The sequence below is a fragment of the Nannospalax galili genome, unplaced genomic scaffold (genome assembly GCF_000622305.1).
Source record: "Nannospalax galili isolate Female #2095 unplaced genomic scaffold, S.galili_v1.0 scaffold1225, whole genome shotgun sequence".
In the NCBI taxonomy this organism is placed as follows: domain Eukaryota; kingdom Metazoa; phylum Chordata; class Mammalia; order Rodentia; family Spalacidae; genus Nannospalax; species Nannospalax galili.
Genome location: NW_008352717.1, coordinates 191,127 through 206,041, shown reverse-complemented (window position 1 = coordinate 206,041; position 14,915 = coordinate 191,127). Strand labels below are relative to the sequence as shown.

Here is a 14,915-nt window from a genome sequence, read left to right as displayed (position 1 = left end):
GGCAGAGAGTTGGCTCAGCAGTTTAAGAGCACTTACCGCTCTTGCAGAAGACCCTACACTCTATGGCACCCAACAACTGTCCTGTAACTCCAATTTCAGGGGATCTGATGCCCTCTTCTGGTCTCCATGGGTACAGCATGCACATGGTACACTTAAATACACGCAGGCAAAACATGCATAGACATTTATAAAAAACAATAAATCAAAAAGAATTTTTGAACGAGAGCTGTGACATAACTCTGGCCCCCCTAATTTCCTCCCAGGTCTCCTTACACCTAGAAAGTGACCGACATGTCAAGCAGTCACAGTGTCTGTACCCTGTCTCGTGAGACCAAGACTCTGGCTTTAGGGGGCACAGGCCTCAGCAAGGGGGTCAAAAGGAAGATGTGCCCTGAATGCTGATCATGTAAGGATCTCTCTGGCCAGGGCTGGGCATCAGCCAGGGGTGGCAAGTGCAGGGCTTAGAGGCTACCAGTCTCTGTGTCTGCATCCAGGGCGGGCATGGCTCATCCACCCAGTCTCCCTCACTGAGCCTCCCATGGCTGACTTTCCCAATGCCATGCTTTGGGTTCAGATGGTCTGGGATAGAAATCAACTTGAAATCCTTCTATCCATCTACACCTATTACTGCTATTCTGTTCTGTGTTACCCCTGTCTCTCTCCTCCTGAAACAAGGTCTCATGTAACTCAAGACAATCTCTAACTCAACATGTAGTCAAGGCTGGCCTTGAACTCCTCTCCTGATCTTCCTGCCTCTCAAATTCTGGGATTATAGGCATGCACCACCACACCCAAGAGGCCTGGCTTTGTTACTATCTTCTGTTTTTAATTTTAATTTTATTTTATTTACATGTGTATGAATGTTTTGTGTGCAGATATGAGTATACTTGAGCATGTGATGCCTGTGGAGATCACAAGAGGGCGTCAGATTCCCCTGGAATTGGAGTAATGGATGGTCGGTAGTGCTAGGTGGGTGCTGGGAACCAAACCTGGTTCCTCTGCAAGAACAGCCAGTGCTCTTAACCACTGAGCCATCTCTCCAGCCTCCTTTAATACTTTCTTAACAAGGGCCCTCTCAGAGCACTACAACATGGCTTCAACTCTGCAACAGAAGATGCTGGAACAAACTCTAGAGACTGTCTGTGGGAGCCCCAGGAAGCCCCTCCCATGTCCCACTGTGAAGCTGTGAGGTCCTAAGATGTGATGGTCTAGAGCCGGCCTGCCGGGTTAGATCCTAGCCCTGCTCCCTACAAATGATATGACCCTAGGTAAGTCGTGCCAGCCTCTCTGTGACTCAGTTTCTCCCTCATGAAGTAGGGACAATACAGTGCCTACCTCCCAAGGCTGCTGGACTCATTAAATGAGACCAAGCATGTAAAATCCCTATGGGGATGTTTGGCACATACTGAATGCTGTCAGTGGGGCTGACCAATGGGGTGATGCCGTGCCCATTACTGAAGGCCCAGGGGATAAATTTATTCCATGGTCTACATAAGCTTTCTTTCAGCCTGGATCTCAGGGCTGGCATCTGCTCCCCTTTTCTTTCTCCAGGTCCTAGGGAACCAGTAACAACGACACGCCCTTGCCCATGCTCAGGCTTCTGACATTGAAGTCTGAGGGGCAGGACTACTTTGTAGTGCTCCCTATGGTTCCTCTGTGTGACTTTCTGTGCCTTCAACATCCAGGATCCATTTCCCTAGGTGAACAGAACTCTCCCTACTCTCGCTGCTAAAACTGGGAGTCCAGTGTCAGGCAGGTAAGGCCTCTCCCTCCCTCCACCACAGGAAGTGGGGAGTTGGAGGGAGAGAACAAAGGGAGTCAACTGTCCTGAGCTGGTGGAGACTGAGCAGGCAGGAGGCTGGTCCCAGAGCAGGGGGCCCAGCGGGATTGGCAGGAGCCAGCAGGGTGGAGGGGGGTAAATGTCTCACTTGACCCTGGGGGTTCAGAAAAAAAAGGTGGGGGAAGAGCTCCTCCCAACTACAGCATGAATAGTTGTGTCCCCCTTCCCCGCCCCCCAGGTGAGAAGAACCACAGCCACAAGCTCTGCGGGCCTCTGGCCAAAAGGGGGTTAGGAAGAATGTCAAGTTTCATGGATGGAAAAGTCAGCGCGCGCGTGCGTGCGTGCGTGCGTGCGTGCGTGCGTGCGTGTGTGTGTGTGTGTGTGTGTGTGTGTGATTCTGGGATTCTTAGGGGGAGGAAGCCAAGTGGCAGGGGAGGGGGATTGGGGGATGGAAAAGTCAGCGTGTGTGTGTGTGTGTGTGTGTGTGTGTGTGTGTGTGTGTGGTGATTCTGGATTCTCTGGGGGAGGAGGCCAAGTGGCAGGGGAGGGATTAGGGGAGAGCAGGACAGGAAATCCTCCATTCTCAAGGTCCTGCTTCCAAAATACCCTGGAACTAATGGCTAACCTTAGGCTGGCAAGATGGCTCTGCAGATAAAGGTGCTTATCACCAACCCTGATGACCTGAGTTCATCCCCAGAACCCAAATGGTAGAAGGGAAAGAACTGACTCCTGAAAGTTGTTCTTTGTCCTTCAGTAAGTGTCCACACACAAATAAGTTTTTAAAACTATTAATAAATAAATTGCACTGCCTTCAGAGGCCAGAAGAGGGCGTTGAATGCCCTGGAGCTAGCGTTATAGACAGCTGTGAGCTACCCGATGTGGGTGCTGGGAACCAAACCTGGGGCCTCTGCAAGAGCACCAAGTGCTCTTAACCACTGAGCCATCTCTCACATTCCCGGGTTATTTCTGATGTCGGCCACATTGGGGAACCTGTGAGCCAAGCCATCCTAGGTCCCTCAATTCAGCTTCAGTGCAAGGCTGGGAGGTGGTTCCCAGAAAGGGAACCCAAGGCACGCTCCTCCCCCAAGGGATCACAGGCACCAATCTTTAAGACCCCAGAAAGCACCTCTCAGTAACCCAACCTCCTCCTTATGCCACTGGCTGACTGGAACACTTCTTTCCTTGACTACCTCCTCCAGGAAACCTTCCTTCATTATTTCCTAGTCTGCACACCTAGTTGATCTACTCATACAAACCTGCCTTGCCAGGCCGGGGCCACAGCTTTTTTTCTTGGCTTCCAGCTCTTACACCAAGGCATGGTGAGCTCTGCCTGGCCTTAAGGAGCAATGTGGGAAGCTGACTTTAGTTAAGAGTGGGCTCCTGGCTGAGCCCTTCTGAGCTGCCATGCACTGCAGGAAGTAGGCTATGTTCACCCCTGCATTTAACACTGTACGAAGAGCCAGGCATGGTGGTACATGCCTGTAATTCTAGCACATGAGAGATGGAGTCAGGAGGATCAGGAATTCAAGGTCACCCTTAACTACATTCAAGTTCAAGGTCAGCTTGGGCTACATGAGGTCCTACCTCAAAAAACAAAACATACCCTATAAAGGAGGTTTTACTATTATCTTCCTTCTATGGATGGGGAAACTGAGGCACAGAGATGCTAAATGGTTACCTAATGTCACAGACCTTGGAGTGAAACAGGAATGTTCTGGCTAGCCTTCCAAACACCCATACTTTTTTGTTGTTGCTTCTGACACAGGGTCTTACTAGGTGGCCTAGCCTGGCCTCAAATTCAATCTTCCTGCCTTAGCCTCCTGAAGGCTGGGATTATAGGACTGCGCTAGCATGCAGATCATACTGCTCAGCATTGTGTTAGCTGCAGATGGAATCCAGCATTGCTGGGGTTTCTCTGCCCTGCCAGAAGATCTTCTCCAGTCTCCCCCATCAGAGCTCTGGGACACCCACAGGACATCCACATGGAGGATTTCGTTTCACACAGCACCAAGGTGAGCCCACCCCATCCCGTCTGCTTTTGTCTGCTCACCAGCTGCCTTGGGCTCAGGCCAGGGCTATGTTGGGCCTGGCACCCAGAGAGCCTGGCCCTCCCACTTGCTGCCCAAAGTCCAGCAATAATTTTCCCAGATGGACGAACTGTGATTCAAGTCAGCATACATGAAAGAGAGATGGCAGAGCAGGAGGTGAGGACAGACTGCTGAGCAAGTAACTTAGCCTCCCTGGCCTTGATTTCCTCATCTGCACCATGGGAATTGTAAGGATAAACGTACACGACTTTCAAAGACTCCAGTGAGCAGGCTGGAGAGATGGCTCAGTGGCTCTGGCTGGGTTCCAAGCACCCACATGAAGGCCAACAACTGTAACTCTGATTCCAGGGGATCTGACATCCTCTTCTGGCCTCTGCAGGCATTGCATGCAGGGTGCACTTAAATACATACTGGGAAAACACTCATACACATAAAAATAAAAAAATAGCTACATGTGGTGATCCATGCCTTTAATCCCAGCACTTGGGAGGCAGAGGCAGGAGGATCTTTGTGAGTTCGAGTCCAGCCTGGTCTACATACTGAGTTCCAGGCCAGCTGGGGCTATAGGGAGACCCTGTCTCAAAAAGACTAAAAAATAAATAATCAGAGTCTCAAGTGAGGAGTCAATGAGTAAAGTGCTGAGTCTGGCATCTGGCCTGTGACAACTCAATTCTCAGCACAAAGAGGTGTCTTCCCAAGAGAGGGAGCTGTGCATCACCAAGTGCTGCCCTGGGAGCTGGGGAGTAGTCCCCAGGGTAACAAAGCTGGACATGGGGCTTAGGGATGTGCAAGGAAGAGGCTCAGCCTCTATGGGCTCAGCCCTGATTTGGGTGGACTCAGGTGGACACCCTACCTCAGTGGCAACAGCCTAAGCAAGGTCTTGTGTCAGTGGGTAGTCTTGGCTCAAGGTGCAGTCAAGATAAAACTTGCGGGGCTGGAGAGATGACTCAGTGGTTAAGAGTACTGGCTGCTCTTGCAGAGGACCCAGGTTCAGTTCCCAGCTCCCACATGGCAGCTAACAACCATTCGTAACTCCAGTTCCAGGGGATCTGACACCTCTTCTGGCCCCTACAGGCATTGCATGCATGTGGTACAATTACATACATGCAGACAAAATACTCATACACATAAAAATAAATTAAAGATATCTCCATCCTGCTCTCTGGGGAGCAGGGAGAACTAGGGTTCCTCTATCCTCCATCCCATCCCCATTCAGGTGTTAACTGAAGTCACAGACAAGGCCTGGAAGGGGGAGGTAGGGATTCCCTGATGGAGGCTCCCTGGTTCTGGCTGTCCCCACATTTCTGCTGCCTCAGTTCTCCTCAGATCCCCAACTCTACATGTTTCTGGGACAAACATGCCCCAGTCAGTGATGGCAGCCAATAGGAATGAGCTGTGGGTATGAACCCAGTGAGTGGCTCCCCTCCAGCCAGCAATGGCAACCTGGGACCAAGTGCTTAACCTCTCAGGGTCTCCAAAAAGTCTAGAAGGGCTGGGGATGTAGTTTAGCTGGTAGAGTGCTTGCCTAGCACACATGAAGCCCTGGTTTCAATCCCCAGCACTGTATAAACTGGGTATGGTGGTGCACACCTATAATTCCAGCACTGGGAAAGTAGAGGCAGGAGGATCAAAAGTTCAAGATTTGGCTGGAGGGGCTGGAGAGATGGCTCAGTGATTAAGAGCACTGACTGCTCTTGCAGAGGACCTGGGTTTGATTCACAGCACCCACGTGGCGGCTACAAACCGTCCTTAACTCCAGTTCCAGGGGAATCCAACGCCCTCTTCTGACCTCCGCGGCATTGCACGACACAGGTGCACTCACATACATGCAGGCAATACACTCATAAACAAAAAATAAAAATAATAAATAAAATATTTTTTAAAAGATCAGACTGGAAAGATGGCTCAGTGGTTAAGAGCACTGGCTGTTCTTGCAGAAGACCTGGGTTCAGTTCCCACCACCTACATGGTAGCTAACAACCATTTGTAACTCCAGTTCCAGGGGATCCAACATCCTCTTCTGTCTCCACGTGCATTTCGAGACACGGATGTACTTGCATACATGCATGCAAAACATGTATACACATAAAAATAAAGCAAAAAAAAAGTTCAAGATCATCCTCAGTTGCACAGGAAGTTTGAGATCAGCCTGGGATATACAAGACTGTCTCAAAAAGAACCTAGATGGTACTGGAGGTAGCTCAGTGGAGAGCACGTCACTATCAGGTGTCAGTCCCTGGGTTTGATCTCCAGAACTACAAAAGAAAATCTATGTTGCAGGGAAGCAGAGGGTCTCCACACAGAACAGTCTGACATTGGCAACCTACATGTATTGATGAGTGCCTGTCACTGCCTGGGGCTTTACAATGGCGTCAAGAGCATCCTGAGCCCAACAGCAGCACCCTCTGCAAGCTGCCCGGTACCTCCCCGCCCCCTGCTGGCACTGCTGGAACAGGGCACCTGAACCCTGTCATCAGTCAGGTCCATTTCCCCTCAGTGCTTCCTCAAGGGCAGCCATAGTTTCTGTACTAGGATGGTCTGGGATAGAAGGGCGTGCAACAGCAAAAGCAGCCATTACAGGATCCTGTCAATGAATGGACCCAGGCCATTTGCCCACACCACCAGCTGAATCCTACACTCATTCTTACTTATCCGATTTCCCTTTATCTGTGTTCTGGCCCTGCTTCCACAGATCCTCCAGAAATACTGGCAGCTCTAGGCCAGGAGAGAAAACGCCCAGTGGTGTGGCCTTAAAGGGTGACTTAGAGGGTGACTGGCCTCATTCCTGACATCTCACAGGATCTCTAGGAATAAGGTACTGTCTCCCTGAATTGAGGTCTAGAACATCAAGCCTCTCAAAAGACTGAGCACCACCAGCTTTAGCAATGGGAGGTGTGTGTCCCTGTGTATAGTTTACCTTAGCATAGGAGGTACTCATGCAAGAAACAGTGGAACAGTGGTTGGTTCTTAGCCCTCCATGGCCCAAGGGTCACAGAGCCAGGGTCCTTTGGGGGGGGGGGCAGGGTTTTATGTTGTAACCTAGGCTGGCCTTGAACACCATTTATTAGTCCCATGACATCATGACTATTGTTTTGTTTAAGTGTCTGTGTGTGTGTGTGTGTGCACGCGCGCACCTGTGTGAGTGTATACCACACATATGTGGGTGCCCATGGAGGCCAGAAGGCATCAGATTCCCCTGGAGCTGGACTTAAAGGCAGTTGTGAGTCACCTGATGTGGGTGCTATGTAGCTGAGGATGATTTTGATCTGCCTGCCTCTATCTCCTTGGTGCTGACATTTCAGGTGTGAGTGTGCCACCATGCCCAGTTTATGCAGTGCTGGGACTCAAACCCAAGGCCTCGTGCATGCTAGTCAAGTACTCTAACTTAGCTACATCTCCAGCCCACTTGACTCCTTTGATTAGCCCCACCATCCACCACCTGGCCAGCTCCCAGGTTCTCTACAAGAAGGGCCCAGGGAAACAGGATGCCCTGGAGAGTGTGGCCAGTTTGGCTCTGTCTGTCTGGGTGGTCCACAGTTTGCCCTCCTGGGGGTTTTCAGGACCCAGAGAGCAGAGATGAAGGAGGTCTATGCCAGGGAGGGTTGGGAGGACAGTAGCACCCACTTAGGATAGTGGGGCACACTTAGGATTGTGCCTTGGAGAGGCAGAATGAGCACTTGGCTGGGAGTCCAGCAGATCTCGGCCCAACCACTCCCCACTGGATAACCCTGGGCACTTAACCTGAGCTAAGGTGTTCCAACTGGAAAGGCAAGCCAGCCTAGCAGGGGGCCCGCACAGATCGTGTAAGTGGAACTTTGACCCCGCTCCACAAAGGAGAGCCACACCATCTACCTTCTGCCTTCCATTCCAAAGCCCCTCACCCTTAAGATAACAAAGGCCTTAAGCCAGGCCCTGGATCAGGAACACCCAGAGAAGTGGATGAATACCTGTTCCAAGGCCCACAAGCTGTGTGACTCCGGAGAAGTCAGTCAACTCTGGAGCCTCAGTTTGCTAAGCTGGAAAATGGGGATTGTTAGAAGGAAACACTCCCAGAAGCAGCGATCACGCTGAACTCTCGATGCCTGCTCACAGCAGGACTTGCATTAACAGCACGGTTATTATTTTGGGCATTGTTATGACGGGCCCCTCTGTATGCTGAATGGGACTTAAGCTGCCATCCTTTCCTGTACGCTGCACAAACATGGGAACAGCAGTCCCACGAAGAGGAAGTGATCTGTCGGGGTCATCAGCGTGTAAGTGGACGGATGACCGCTCCCCCACCCTCCCAGCCCAGGCCGCCGGGACACCCGGGTCCTCGTGGGGCTGCCCCGGGCCGCGCCCGCTGCGTGCTCACCCTCCGCCTTGGTGTCGTCCTTCGCCTGGACCAGGAGCAGCCAGGCCAGCGGGGCCAGGAGCAGCGGGGGCCGCATGGTCGTGTCTGCGGACCGTCGCCGGCGCTCTCAGGGCTGGAAACTTCGCGACCGGGCCAGCGGGCGCTGCCACGCACTGGGCCCGCCTCGGGGGCGGTGCCGAGCGCTCCTCCGCCCGCCCGGGGGAAGGGTTTTCCGGCAGCTGTGTAGCGCGGGGGGCCTCGGGACCTGGGGCAGTTCACCCCTGTCCCTGCGGCTCCTGGGTCCTGTCGCCAGCCCGCCTCCCTCTCTTCTCCAGGGTCTGCAACAGCTCGCGGAGGAAGAAGGGAGCGAGGCCCCAATAGACCCCAGGTTCTGCCCTGGGTGCTGAGATGCTCCAATCTCAGCTCACCTGAAAAGTGGAACTTAATATTCACTGGGATTCGCACCTGCCCTGGGGATGATGGTATCTGTAGTCCACCTCAAAGTTAGCTCTTGGGTATTTCATTTTCTTTAAACCTTCCTTAAAGTGAGATGTTGAGCGTGGGGTGGGTGAAGATGGGTGGAGATGTGGACAGAAGCGCAGAGACACGTTGCTGATGTTGGAAATGCAGCAAGTCCAGACCCAGTCCGGCAAACGGAATCACTTCACCTATATCTCTGTCCCTGGAGGCAAATTTCTGAGCCGGGGAAGTCTGAACTTCCCAGTGAAGGAATTTTTGCTGAAGCTGATTGCCAAATGAATGAATAATTAAGTGACATTCAAGAATAACCCAAACCAACCCCCTTTAAACGGTTCCTGGTCCAGATGTTGGCCAGCCACATCCATCTCTGGACAAAATTGCACGCTGCCTTGGAAGAGAGCTCAAACAGGGACCCAGATCCTCTCCGACAGATTAGAGTCTGGAGGAGTTGGTGATGGGTACAACTCTAGGTCAGGGTTGGGATGGAGGCCTTGGAGGAGCCAGGGAGCTAGGGAGAAGTGGCCATTTGCAGGTGCTGTTATGTCAACAAGGAAACACAAAGGATGTTAAGTGGAAAAAGCTGTCTCTACAGTAAGACCCACTTCGTAAAAATAGATTCTCAAACAGTAGATAGCTTAAAAAAAAAAACAAAAACAATGCTGAGTGTGGTGGGGGTAGGTCTAAATCTTAGAACCCAGAATGTGCAAGCAAATCAGGAATCCAAGGCCAGCCTGAGCTACACAGCCAGACACTTAGGAGAAAAGAGACTGAAGGAAATGAGCTGGTGCCTGGGATCCCAGCACTCAGGAGATTCAGGATTCAAGGTGATGCCCAGTCACATGGTAGGTCAGAGGCCAGCATGGACTACATGAGGCAATCTCAAAACAACTAAAAAGACAAACGTTTAGAATAATTATTTCCAAGTTGTGATAGTCTTTTATTTTATACACATATAAATAATTTAAGGGCTGGTCAGATGGCTCAGCCATTAAAGACACTTGGTGCCAAGCCTGACAGCCTGAATCTGATTCCTGGGAACCCTATGGTGAAAAGGAGAGACTGACTCCCAAAGCTTGTTCTTTGACGTCCGCATGCATGGCATGGGACATGTGCTCCCCTGTTACACACACAAAATAAAAACATAAAATGTAATTTTTAAAAAATTATATATATGGGGCTGGAGAGATGGCTTAGCGGTTAAGAGCACTGACTGCTCTTGCAGAGGACCCAGGTTTGATTTCCAGCACCCACATGGCAGCTATGAATGGTCCTTAACTCCAGTTCCAGGGGAATCCGAAGCCCTCTTCTGACCTCCGCTGGCATTGCACGACACGGGTGCACTCATACATGCAGGCAATACACTAGTACGTATAATAAATAGATAAATAAAATATTTTAAAAATTACATATCGCCAGGCATGGTAGTACATGCCTTTAATCCCAGCACTCGGGAGGCAGAGGCAAGCGGATCTCTGTGAGTTCAAGGCCAGCCTGGTCTACATAGTGAGCTCCGGGCCCCCTGGGGCTACAGGGAGACCCTGTCTCAAAAAAACCAAAAAAAAAAAAAAAACAAAAAAAAACCTTACGTATCATTTAGAAATCATTTCTGTCATATTACTTCTAGATAAGTCTTACTTTCTTGCTTCTTTTCATATATATAGGATATACATTATTTGTATAAGGAAATGAAAGGACCATATGTCTTTTTTAGGTGGGTACAGTCTGGAAACCTTGATTTCCTCTCATTGAACAAAGATTTGCTCACTTGCACAGACTGTAATGAGGCCCAGGACCATCCTGCTGCAAGCTCAAGGTCACAGGGCGGTCAAAATGAAGAGATGTGAGCAGAATCTAGAATTTAGTTTGTCTGCCTCCCAGCTGGGACCTGCGCTAGGAGCTGCTGCAGCTGGGAAGGAGACTTGGTGCCAGCATCCACCGGATGTTTTGGATTCAGAAGGATGCAGACTGAGATTCTGAACCCTTGGAGGAAGAAATTCAGGGACAAATGGAGGAAGAACCAGCAAGCCTGTGTTGGCTGCCTCTGTTTTCAAAGCTCTCATTCCGTGACCATAACTTCCCCTGTGAGTCAGGCAGTACTGCTTCCACTTGCAAAATGAGAAACTGAGGCTCAGAGAGAGAAGCAATCTGCTTGGCATCGCATAACTGATGTGGGACCACAGCAAGGATGCATCAGGCAGAACCCAAGCTCTAACTGCCTGTTTCTTAAGAATCCAAGGAGACTCTTGGCGGCAATGTGGATAGAAAAACATCCTTGAGCAGTGATACGTGGTGTTAAATCTCCAGATTCGAAATAAGGATTAATTTTGGAAACTGCCTGCCTGTTGGAGAGAAAGGATTCACCCTAGCAAAGTCTGACCCTAGCCTTTGAGTATCTGTTACCCATGTTTCACCAAGTTGCTATAACTTGAACCTGGTCCAATCTTCATCTAGGAAGGACTGTCTCTTTAACTGTAGCTTCTAATACGTGCTACACGTGCTTTGGATAGTTAAAGGCACAGGACGCCATTTTACCAGGAAAGTGCCAAGACAGCTGCAGCCAGGTGTGTGTGTGTGTGTGTGTGTGTGTGTGTGTGTTTACACTTTTCTTGGCTTCATCCTGTTTTACTCATTTCCCTTCCTGGCTAGAGGAAAAGCCTCAGTGAGTGAGATGGCCACACTTTGAGCTGCCAGATGTACTGTGACCTCCCATTGGGACTTAGCCCAAAGATTATAGTGGAATTTTTTTTTTTTTTTGGTCTCTTTTGAAACAGGGTATCCCTGTAGCCCCAGCTGTCCTGGAACTCACTATGTAGACCAGGCTGGCCTTGAACTCACAGAGATCCGCTGCCTGCCTCTGCCTCCCGAGTGCTGGGATCAAAGGTGTGCGCCACCACGCCCGGCAATAGTGGAATTTCTAAGCCTTTCCTTTAAAACAAATGAGATATAAGTATATGTCAGATGCTACATTTCTGGTAAGGAAAAAATGCATGTATAAATCTGTAAGCAAATAGACTAGGAGAATGTCCTAGAAATAAGTAACATTGCTTGAATATGGGGAAAGGAGCAGATTGACTGGGGCCCTGCAAGAAGATGACTTAATTGTTGTTCTTCTTCCTCCCCCTTCTCTTCCTGCCTCTCCTCCTCTTCCTCCATCTATGTATATGAGTGGTTTCCCTGCATGTATGTAAGTGCACCACGTATCTGCCTGGTGTCCAAGGACGCAAGAGGCGGGCATCAGATCCCCCTGGAACTGGAGTTACAGGAGGTGGTTAGCCATACGTGGGTGCTGGGAACTGAACCACAGTCCTCTGTGAGAGCAGTGAGTGTTCCTCTCCACTAAACCATCTCTCCAGTCCCCACCCTTCATTCTTTTGTGCTTCTAGAATTTTGTGTCATGCACAGGTGTTTGCCAGGCGGTCTGTTAGATCCTTCATGCACTTGTCCAATTTAAGTCTCAGAGCAATCCTACTTTGTCTTATGATACGAATTTTAAGGATGGAGAAACTGAGGCCCAGGGAGGTTAGAAAGCCAAGAATCAAAACCTCCTTAAGCCTCCACAGCCTTGCTATGTGGCTGAAACTTGCCTGTGAGCACCCCATGCTCCTGTCTTGGGGTGTTTAAAGATGACAAGGAGTTAGGAGCACAAGTAATAAGCCTTTGACCTGGGAATCCGTCTCTGAAAACTGTCCCCCAAGAAACATACACAGAAGTAAGCCAAGGCATGTCAATTACAACAGTGTAGCAAAAATACTTCTAGGGGCAAGGGAGATGGCTCAGTCAATAAAGCACTTGCCTTGCAAGCAGGAGGACCTGAGTTCAGTCCCCAGCACTCATGCTGAGCACCTGTGTTTCCAGCACTGAGGAGGCAGAGATAGGAGGATCTCTGGGACTTATTATCCAGCCATTCTCAAAGATTCAGTGAGCTCCAGGTTCAGTGAGAGATTCTGTCTCAAAAAATAAGATGGAAGCTAGGTGTGGTGGAGCACAGCTTTAATCCCAGCACTTGAGAGACAGAGGCAGGTGGATCTCTGTGAGAAAGAGGCTAGCCTGGTCTATATATCGAGTTCCAGGTCAGCTGGGGATACAGGGAGACCCTGTCTCAAAAATACTAAATAATAATAACAACAACAACAACAACATAGAGGGGCCTGGAGAGATGGCTCAGTGGTTAAGAGAACTGGCTGCTCTTGCAGAGGACCTGGGTTGGATTCCCAGCACCCACAATACAACTAACAACTGTCCATAACTCCAGCTCCAGAGTATTTGAAGCCCTCTTCTGGCCTCCTCAGGCACCAGGCATGGATTTGGTGTACTTACATACATGTAGGTAAACACTTATACACATAAAATAAATAAAATATTTTAAAAAAATAAGATGGAGGACCGGCAAGATGGCTCATTAGGTAAAGGTGTTTGCAGCACAAGTCTGGCAACCTGAGCGTGAACCCCAGAACCCAAGTAAAGGTAGGAGAGAACTGACACCACAAAATTGTCATCTGACCTCCATACATGTGCTACAGCATGTATGCCCACAGATGTATATCATGAGTACACACACACACACAATAATAAATTTTTAAAAATAGGTGCTGGAGAGATGGCTCAGGGGTTAAGAGCACTGACTCCTCTTGCAGAGGCTCAGGGATTGGTTCCCAGCACCCACATTAGGAGGCTCACCACTGACTGTAACTGACTACAGCTCCAGGGGCTCACATCCTCTCTTCTGGACTCCATACATACTGTACTTGTGCACAAACCCATACACAGGCACACACATATACACATAGTTAAAAATTTTTTTAATTAAAAATTAATTATTTATTTTTTAAGACAGGATCTCTCTATGTAGCTCTGGCTGGCCTGGAACTTACTATGTAGACCGGACTGGCTTTGTACTCAGAGATTCACCTGCCTCTGCCCTCCTCCCCTGAACCAAGTTCTTAGATTAGAGGTATATGCCACCATGCCCATTTTTGCTTTTGTTTGGGTAAAAGTCCAATCAAATTTTCCATCTTCTCAGCATCAACTTTCACGTGACAACAAGAAAAGGTAAAAGCTGGGCATGGTTACGTGTCTGTAATCCTAGTTACTAGGGTAGTTGATGGAGGATTGCTTGAGCCCAGGAGTTCAAGGACACTCTGGGAGATCCTGACTCAAAAATAAACAGAAATAATAAAATTAAATGAAAACAGAATGACTACCCTTCCAATGGGATACTGACTCACCACCTCAGCAAACATTTCTGTGTCGGCTCACAGTCCACAAGAAGCCACCTCAAATGACCATTTGTCAACTGTGAATTTTCAACTGCCTGTCTGGCTCTGGAATGCCCAAAAACCAATGTGGAAACAATTGCCCATTGTCCACCCCAGTGCTCAGCCTCAAGTTTTTCCCAGATTGACAATTCACAGGCATTCTCAAAGTTTGAGACCTTAATGTCTCACATTATTTAATAAGTTAAAACTCAGAAATAACATTAAGAAAAACGACTTGGTGTGGTCAAGAAATGGCCAATCTGGGGCTGGACTGATGTCCCCATGTGGTATATGTGCAGCCAGGCAGGTCTGGAGGAGCAGTTAAGAAAATATTTCCCAGAAGTCATTTTCAGTGGTTATCCTTTATTTCTTTTCCTCCCTTCCTCCCTTCTCCTCTCTCCTTCCTTTTCTTGTATTTTTCAGTATTCTCTAAGGTTTTTTTAGTAAAGACCACTTTTATAAAACTTTATTTTACTTATTATTTTTTAATGTGTATGAGTGTATTGCCTGCATGTATATGAGTACACCCATGTCGGATTCCCCTGGGTGCTGGGAATCGAACCCAGGTCCTCTCCGAGAGCAGTCAGTGCTCTTAACCGCTGAGCCATCTCTCCAGCCCCTAATTTTTTATTTTTCAACCTTAGGGCTGTTGAAACCATCAGCAGCAAGCGGGGCTCAGCACACGTCCAGTCTGGCTTGCCCAGTGGTTTGTTTTTCTCCATTTTATTGGTCCTACTGGCCTCCCCGGTCCCCGGGCCTGTTTCCGGCCTTTCCCCGCCGTCGCCCAGCCCCGGCGGCTCCGACCACGCCCCCTGGCGCGACCACGCCCCTTCCATCCAGCTCCTCCCTTCACTCGCCGCTTTTCCTTCTGTCGCAAAAGAACGGGCGGCGCTTTACGGCCGGCGGCGTTTGACGGCGGGGAGGCCACCGAAAAGGAGGAGGAAGCGGTGGCGGTGGCGGTGGCTGCCCGGGCGGCTGCGGCGGGCGTCGGGGTGGGCGCGGCGGTGCGGGCCGGGGAG

The 14,915-nt window shown here is 49.7% G+C and overlaps 2 protein-coding genes across 2 annotated transcripts in view; one reads left to right on the top strand and one right to left on the bottom strand.

Annotated features, from left to right (window-relative positions):
* Positions 1–8,345, bottom strand: part of Plod1 (procollagen-lysine,2-oxoglutarate 5-dioxygenase 1) — a 34,189-nt gene extending 25,844 nt beyond the window's left edge. The window contains exon 1 of the mRNA XM_008849933.2: positions 8,183–8,345. Coding sequence (XP_008848155.1) covers positions 8,183–8,258 — 76 coding nt within the window. The 5' untranslated portion in view covers positions 8,259–8,345. The remainder of the gene's footprint in view (positions 1–8,182) is intronic.
* The window catches only part of Kiaa2013 (KIAA2013 ortholog), a 12,872-nt gene continuing 6,213 nt past the window's right edge, over positions 8,257–14,915 (top strand). Inside the window, exons 1-2 of the mRNA XM_008849952.2 lie at positions 8,257–8,549; positions 14,777–14,900. Of these exons, the coding sequence (XP_008848174.1) occupies positions 8,257–8,549; positions 14,777–14,900 (417 nt within the window). The remainder of the gene's footprint in view (positions 8,550–14,776; positions 14,901–14,915) is intronic.